The sequence below is a fragment of the Podarcis gaigeae genome (genome assembly GCF_964106915.1).
Source record: "Podarcis gaigeae genome assembly, chromosome: 5".
Classification (NCBI taxonomy): domain Eukaryota; kingdom Metazoa; phylum Chordata; class Lepidosauria; order Squamata; family Lacertidae; genus Podarcis; species Podarcis gaigeae.
This window is the reverse complement of record NC_139681.1, coordinates 7,352,634-7,361,511: the sequence shown is the minus strand read 5'-3', so window position 1 is coordinate 7,361,511 and position 8,878 is coordinate 7,352,634. Positions and strand designations below refer to the sequence as shown.

The window sequence follows — 8,878 nt, the reverse complement described above, 5'->3', positions numbered from 1 at the left end:
CATTGACTGGTGTATGTGTGTCTTTGTGTGTGTGTATCCTTTTTTTGGATATCAACAATCTCAGATATGCAGATGACACAACCTTGATGGCAGAAAGTGAAGAGGAATTAAAGAACCTTTTAATGAGGGTGAAAGAGGAGAGCACAAAATATGGTCTGAAGCTCAACATCAAAAAAATTAAGATCACGGCCACTGGGCCCATCACCTCCTGGCAAATAGAAGGGGAAGAAATGGAGGCAGTGAGAGATTTTACTTTCTTGGGCTCCATGATCACTGCAGATGGTGACAGCAATCACGAAATTAAAAGACGCCTGCTCTTTGGGAGAAAGGCGATGGCAAACCTAGACAGCATCTTAAAAAGCAGAGACATCACCTTGCCAACAAAGGTCCGTATAGTTAAAGCCATGGTTTTCCCAGTAGTGATGTATGGAAGTGAGAGCTGGACCATAAAGAAGGCAGATCGCCGAAGAATTGATGCTTCTGAATTATGGTGCTGGAGGAGACTCTTGAGAGTCCCATGGACTGCAAGAAGATCAAACCTATCCATTCTGAAGGAAATCAGCCCTGAGTGCTCACTGGAAGGACAGATCCTGAAGCTGAGACTCCAAGACTTTGGCCACCTCATGAGAAGAGAGGACTCCCTGGAAAAGACCCTGATGTTGGGAAAGATAGAGGGCACAAGGAGAAGGGGACGACAGAGGACGAGATGGTTGGATGGTGTTCTCGAAGCCACAAACATGAGTTTGACCAAACTGCGGGAGGCAGTGGAAGACAGGAGTGCCTGGCATGCTCTGGTCCATGGGGTCACGAAGAGTCGGACACGACTAAACAACTAAACAACAACAACAACAATAATCCTTTTTTTATACGCACCTTAGCCCATATGGAAAGTAACCTCACTGACTAAGGGAAAAACAAATACATGTCCTATTTAAAAAAAGCACTTTATACAATAGACTATTAAATACTCCTATGAAAAATGTACACTTGAGCTGAGATTGGAATAAAATCAGGCTTGTAAACTATAAATTATTTATTATTATTATTAAGAAGAAGAAGACTGTTTTATGAAGCCATGTAACTGAAGCAGAAAATTCCCACAAGGCACTCTATTAATGGAATTGTGTTCCATTAAGGATAAAAGAAAGTACTGTATCATAAAAAGGAAGTCATGTAAACATATGGGACTTATTTTTCCTCATATAATATGTATCTAAAAAGCAAGTATTCTATTATTATGATTGCACATTCTGTTATTAGCCACTTACTGTAGGACACACTTACACAATGTATGAGCCAGCAAAGGCTTTCACAGAGGTGCTTTCCGGCTTGGTTGCCTCATATACCTTAAGCTGGAGACTGAACATGCAAGGTATGTCATGCAAGGTACAGCTTGGGCCTCCTGTCCCGAATTGTGGGCTGTCCGATTCCTAACCCCTCCCCTGCTTTCGCAATCCCTTTGTAGACAGCAATAAAGGAGGCTGGGTGAACTCCCGAGAAGCCAACAGGATGGAGGTTGTTGACTTGGCTGACACAAGTGCAAGCATGTTGTAGGAAAACAGTATGGTTCACAACCATAAGCCATGAACTAGATAATGACCATGAACTAAGACACAATATGAGTCATAGCTCAGAACCAGCTGTTGGTTTGGTTGTGTTACGAAAGCCCTCTTCGCGTGTTCAGTTTGAAAGTGAAAAATAGAAGGTCTTTCTCCTTGATCCTGGATTGGAACGGCCCTGTTCCTGAATGAATACTTTTTGCCTCCACCTGTGCTTTAAAAAATGTCAAAAGTGATCTATTGTTTGCTGGTACAGGGCACCTTAGGGAACGCATTCCCTTTCCTTTCAGACCGGGCCTGACAAGCCTTAGGTAGCTCACACAGCTGTCAGTTTGCAGTCAGAGGTTACCAGAGTCCCTGACAGGAAGAAACAGCTTTCTGACTAAGCTGAAGGGGCAGCAAGCCTGAACTAGCCAAGTTCAAAGTCCCCACTCAACTGTGAAGCTAACTGGGTCATGGCTGGCTAGTAACTCACAGTCTGATGTGTCTCACATGTCTGTTGTGAAGATAAGCAAAGGAAGGCAATATATACACCACCCTCAGTTTGCCTTTGAGACAGGATAGTATAAGGTCAGGGGTAGTAGTAGCAGCAGGAACAGTATGAAGAGTGTGAATAGTGTGCATACGATAGCAGCCAGCCTCAAAGGTGAAGAAGACCCATGAGCAAAAATCTGTTTCCATACTTGGTGATGCTGCAGATGTGAAGGGAGACCAGTGTATTAAATTTGCCGTATTTTCCCCTACATCACACGGGCATTTCCTGACTCCATGTATTAACCCTAATTACAGCATTTTTCATCTGAGCAAAATGCACTAAGGCTCAGCTTCTCTTAAGCTGCAGTTCAAAGTGCAATAGAAAGGCCTACCATATTTTTCGCTCTATAAGACGCACCAGACCACAAGACGCACCGAGTTTTTGGAGGAGGAAAACAAGGGGGAAAAAATCTTAATCTCAGAAGCCAGAACAGCAAGAGGGATCGCTGCGTAGTGAAAGCAGCAATCCCTCTTGCTGTTCTGGCTTCTGTGATAGCTGCGCAGCCTGCATTCGCTCCATAAGATGCACACACATTTCCCCGTACTTTTTAGGAGTAAGTGCGTCTTATAGAGCAAAAATTATGGCAAATTTAGTAATTTTCTCTTAGTTTATTCCCCCCTCTACGTTCTCTCTGCCTCGCTTCCCACACACAAAACTCTTCTTTTCCTTCATGTTTGTTTTCCCCATTTCAGCTGTGACACCAGAGGAACTCACGGGACTGCATCTCTTTCTGGTTCTAGAAGATGAACGAAGTCCTTTTCGTATTTGGTTTTGAAAAGCATTTTTGTCATGGAGGTAGTTCCTCATATTTCCCACTGCGTATGAAAGTGTACTTGAACCCATTGATTTCAGTATTAGCTTTGCTGTGGCCTTTCCATCATTTTCCATCATACCCCAGGAACATTTTTTCATTATTTTTAATGGATTGGGTCCTGCTTATTGTTTGGGTTTACTTTATATTTCCATATGCTTTCAGGTTTCTATTGAATAATGCTGTTTGGGCGACTGCACTGGAGAAAGAGAGGGGAAAGGGAACCTTCAGAGAGGTGAAAGCACAATGGCAGTCACTTTACGGGTAGCCTTACAAGTTTCAGGCTGATAAGGAAGGACTGCACTGTGAGAAAATGGTGAGTTCAACAATGGAACGGGGAGTTGGGCAATCGGCAGATCTCCAGTTATAGGCATTTAGGAGAGGCTTTCATTTGCGACCTGGGGGATGGGAAGAGAAGTCAAAGGTTTCTGTGGGAATGTTAATCCTTGGGGACCGAACCAGCGCTCAGAACCAACCTGCCAAGTTTCTATTAAACTGAGCTTTCAGGATCAAGATAAAAATAGATAGTGTATCACATAGGCAGACAGGGAAGCTGTCAGTCAAGGCTTTGATAACCCAGCAAGGCAGCTTTTTCTTTTCCCAGCCTTGCTGGAGCTTGGGGATGGGGTGGAGGGGTGGGGAACTATGCAAGACTCCAGAGACTGTCCAGTAGGCTAACATACATTAACTTTCACAGAAAAAGGATGAAATTCTAGATGCAATTGAACCACAGCCACCTGCTCGTTCTCTCTCTCTCCCTCTCTCTCCTCCCCCCCCCCCAGTGGCTCAACTTTCTCAGATTCTGTGGAACAATGGAGGCTATATACAATGAAAATGCATTAAACATTGGGAAAGTTTCTCCTTGAGGTGCTCTGAAAGATCTATGAACAAATGAGAACGCAACTGTCCAAGACATTCCAAAGATCATGCTAAGTAATTCTGGGTGCCCTCATTTGTGCATATCATGGAGCATTGTGCACAAGATTTGCACCATGTGGTTTGCCCTCTTAAGAGCAGGGGTTTCCTTCATAAATAACTGGCCAAGGGCCCAAAATCGGAATCGAGACCCTGGCATGGGGAGGCATGGGGCTGTGATGGACAGCTGAGCCAGACCAGAATGTGGTTTTATAGTGCTTCAAAATTCCACTAGAAGGCCAGAACTTCTCTCTGATTTGTTACCAAGACAGACAGACAGACAGACAGACAGACAGACAGACGGGGGTGGGGGGGTGGAGCCAGCAATTTTTGGAGGGAAAAGGAAAGGAGCCATTTCTGAGGGAGGGTTCAGATAGTTTGGCATATAGTTTAAGGGAAATAGCTGGAGGGAGAGTTGGAGAATTGGATCTGATCTGTGTGTATAACATTCACTCCGAGGAAAATATCTACAGCCAGAGAAAGGAGTCTCTGAGCTTAGCTAGCAAGACAGTGTTTAGTGTCTTGTGAAAGTATTCAGACAGGAGTTTTCTGGAGGGCTGAGTCTGAGCTGTGACGATAAAGTCTCCTCAGGTCTCATTCCAGTCAAGAGGGGAGAGATTTTCCAGAAAGAGAAGACTCCCAAACCAGTTTATGAGGGGGTGGTGATCCCCTGGGTCTGTTATTTGGAAATACCGCAGGAGTGGGATTGTTAAGAGGTTGGGAAACTGACAGAAAGTACCACCTTGTCTGAGAAGCAAAGTGTTAAGCTCTAACACCTATGCAATGAAGTTTTAAGAAACTGAAGTAACCAAACTAGAAACAAGCTGAACACTTAACCAACTAGTCTAGAAGTCTGTAACATCCGCTTGGTTTACTATAATTATTAATGAGTGAACTGTTTCCTGAAAGAACTTTATCTCCCGACACTTCATTTGCTTTAACACCTTTCTTCTATATAATAAACCACTGTTATTTGCTCAACTTCTGCCTGAAGTCTCCAAGTAACAAAGTTTTACCTCACACAAAAACCCAAAAGATAAGATGTGGTGGTTATAGGGTCTATGGAATGAGGCTCACCACAGGGGGGTGTTTTGACTTTTTGCCCCTGGTGCAAGGCCAATCTTGATAGAAATAAAATTATTGTTGCATGCCACCATCCCTAGTGTAAGATTTCAGGAGTTTCAGGAACTTACTTGGGTTTGTGTTTCCTTTGGGAATGAGGGACAGCGGAGACTGTAGGGTCTTTATGATGTATGGTTTATTTACACATATGTACAACCTAAGCCTATGATGGAGGGGTTCAAAGCATCAACACTCAAGGATGTCTTTTCCCGTAGCTGCAGCCTTAGATTCCAGAAGAATCTCTCTCCCTGGCTTCTCAGCCTGCCGCCTTTGCATCCAGCTTCTCAAATCTCCACTCTGGCCATTAGTCTTTCTAACTAACAGAAAGTTGATCAAGGAATAAGAGGGGCAAAAAATCCAAAAATCCCCTCATAACAATAATCTTTAAATACATTTAGATGGCATGCCTAAGTGGTAACTCTCTGAATTTTACATAGGAACATCTTGATTTACTGTCATTGTACAGCAGCAAGTGATAAGTGTGATCAAGGACTAAGTTAATGCATAAAATTACATTAAATCCCTCTTAGGGATATCAGTGAACTAAAATGCTGTGCTTCATCTGAAGATGAAGCTACAGGTGATCACTTATAGATATGCTTGTATCAGCCAGCCATTTACAGCACCGTAACTTCGATGAGAACTTCAGTATTCTAAAATGGACATTTTCCCCATTAAAGCTGGTTTAAGCGATGTTTCATGGATTCTTGTACTCGGTCCGAATTTCCAAATGTGCAGATCACTATTTAGGAAGAGCAGGATTGGGCTTTCTCCTGTTGTTTGTGTGGGTGTTGAGCAAAACCCATGATTTAAACTACTATTTTTATTTTTATTCATAACATCAGTGTACACGGTGCTTTACATAGTTTCAAAAGCAAAAACAGACAGGTCTCTGCACCGATGGAGCAGGTTGACAATGGGGAAGACGACAAAAGGAGGCAAGAAGGAGACAAGGTAGCAGAGAGGGAAAGAGTTGAGGCTCACAACCTAGACAACCTACCTGTACTCTAAATGGTGCTGGTACCCAAGGGCAGGTTGCCACTATTGCACCACCTTCCTCATTATGTCTTCTGCCTCCTGTCCAGATGAACGCCATCATTTATGTCCCACTTGCTCATCAGATGGGACTGAGCAATGGGACAAGAACACAAGCTTGGTACTGTCTAAATCACAAGTGGGTTGCCTAGGTTGAAAAAGTATAATTTACTCTTAAAATCATAGAATTGTAGAGTTGGAAGGGACCATGAGGGTCATCTAGTCCAACCCCCCTGCCATGCAATGCAGGATTTTTTTTTGGGGGGGGGTGGTTCTTGTGGATACACTTCATGAATGGTGCTAGGCACATGTACTTCTGTATGTGGAAACTGATACACAATGTGATGGTGGATTCGAAAGAGGAGAAAATCAGGTGCTAAGCAAAGTGTTCTTCTCACTCTCTATCAGATATGCATGCTGTGGTCTCTCTTGGCCTTTTCATACTTTTAGATTGCAATCCTATACTCACTTACCTGAGGGTAAGCCCTGCTAAACTCTATGTGACTTACTTCTGAGTTGGGCCTTCTCAGTAGTGGCGCCCGCCCTGTGGAACGCCTTCCCATCAGATGTCAAAGCGATAAGCATTTCCCTGACATTCAGAAGACATCTGAAGGCAGCCCTGTTCAGGGAAGTTTTCAATATGTGACATTTTAGTGTATCTTTCATCTTTGTTGTAAGCCGCCCAGAGTGGCTGGGGAAACCCAGCCAGATGGGCGGGGTACAAATAAATTATTATTATTATTATTATTATTATTATTATTATTATTATTATTGGGAGGTACAGGACTGTGCTGTTAATGAGAGAGAAACATTGCTAAATGTCAAAGTGCTCTGTGACCGTAAATATTTTGTTATTACGGTTCTGCAGCTTTCAGTCCAGCCACTCAAAACGAGGTCCATCAACATGAGCTGCTGTACTCTTAAGGTAGTTCTGTGAAGGAGGGGGGGATTTCTAAGAGTGATATTAGAACTCTCACCAAACTATAATTCTCAGGATTTGGGATGGGGCAGAAGAACCAATGCAGGCAAATTGGTATAAAATTACATGAGTTTGTAACATAAATATACAGCGTGCTTTCACGTAGGACATCTGATTAAGAATACTGCAGAGAAATTTAAAAATGAAGCTTCTGAAAACCAGTATAATCTATTTGTCCAAAACAATAGCCAATCACTTCCCCCCTCAAGATCTAACCAGACAATAGGTAAATTATTATTCGATATGTTTCGTACTGGCTGTTATTTCTTGCACTACAAACCTATATGTGCATCATGCTAGCTCAGCTGTCATGTATTCCTCTCCAAATCTGGGTAGCTGTCGCAGGACTAGAGTGATGATGAGAATATTCAGCTGAAGAACATAAGCGTCTTTCACTACTACAGTTCTCTGGGGACAGAGCGATTATAAGTGGTGCAGATGTGCCCTCAAGGAATCACACATCAGTGTGGTGTGAACTAAAGGATGTTAAGCTGCCCCGTTGACTTCGGTTGAACTGGCAGAAACTTGCCGCTCGAATTCTCCTTCCTCTTGTCTCATTTTTGCTCTTTTGCTTGTCTCGCCTGATAAAGTTTTCTATCAGTTTCAGTTTCTCATGCTCTTCCTTCAAGAAGAAATCAACCAGCACACTCTTTTCTTTCTTGATCTGCTCACTGATATCCTTGGGGATGTCTGGGATCATCCAGTCAACAAGCACGCTGAGGAACATTACCAGGTTCTGCATGAGAAATAAATTAAATAAGCAGGAGGAAGACGTGTTCCTTACAGCAGTGAAAAGATCCCTAAAGCACTCGTTTTGGGGAGGTATAGCCAGGGGTGTAGCACTGTCTACCAGTGCCTGGGGTGCATGTGTGCATACCCCCAAGTGTGGACCGAGCGCGCTAACCCAGCCCTCGCCGCTCTCGCACGCTGGGCGGGGACAAGGCACAGCAGGCATGGAGGGTGCTCAATAATATAATAATCTCTGGGCTGCGTCCAATACTCCATCAGCAATATACTGTTAGCTGAACAGAAACAAATATATCAAGATGTTTTAATTCTCTTCTAGTTTAGCTGAGGGCAAGGGAATTTGAAAGGGTTAGTGAACAAGCGTGAAGAAAAATCAATGGACAAACAAGTACAGTGGTACCTCGGGTTACATACGCTTCAGGTTACACACTCCACTAAGCCAGAAATAGTGCTTCAGGTTAAGTACTTTGCTTCAGGATAAGAACAGAAATCGGGCTTCGGCGGCGCGGCGGCAGCTAAAGTGGTGCTTCAGGTTAAGAACAGTTTCAGGTTAAGTACGGACCTCTAGAATGAATTAAGTACTTAACCCGAGGTACCACTGTACTGCAGGCAGCAATCAATGCATTACATGTGGCAGTGAAGTAATATAACGCAGAAAGGGTTTACCTGAAAGATAATGACAAAGGCCAAACGGGCAGATAAAACAGTCCAGTACTGCTTAGAAAATTCATACTGGTTTTCAGACCATGGTGGTTCTCTGTAATCCTTAAACCTGTAAAATGGAGCCATTGCTTTAAACTGCACATTCTTGAGCCATATCTGCTACACATAACACAGATCAGTTCAGTTTTCCAGCTAGAAAGTTCCCCAGCAGTTGTGCAATTAAACCCTTCATTTCCAGCAACAGTATTTGGGTTCTCCGATTATGCTTCAATATTTCTTTTTCACACCCACCAACCACAGCCCCATGTGTCGGGCTGCAGTCATGGATTGCTTTAACAATTTTGACTGACATGGGTTGACACTGATAAATAAAGCAACACATTTGCTTGGAGATATTTTAGTGACTGATAAATAAATTTGAGATATTTTAGTGACTGATAAATGGAATTCAATAAATAAATAAAGCTGCCCACATTTCACTGGATGCCAGATTGCACACGTGTCCTCCCTAA

The 8,878-nt window shown here is 43.1% G+C and overlaps 1 protein-coding gene across 1 annotated transcript in view; it reads right to left on the bottom strand.

Moving 5' to 3' along the window:
* Positions 1-7,409: 7,409 nt before the first annotated feature.
* The window catches only part of ANO2 (anoctamin 2), a 153,894-nt gene continuing 152,425 nt past the window's right edge, over positions 7,410-8,878 (bottom strand). The window contains exons 23-24 of the mRNA XM_083738731.1: positions 8,370-8,475; positions 7,410-7,692 (exon numbers count right to left, since the gene is read on the bottom strand). Coding sequence (XP_083594857.1) covers positions 7,411-7,692; positions 8,370-8,475 — 388 coding nt within the window. The 3' untranslated portion in view covers position 7,410. The remainder of the gene's footprint in view (positions 7,693-8,369; positions 8,476-8,878) is intronic.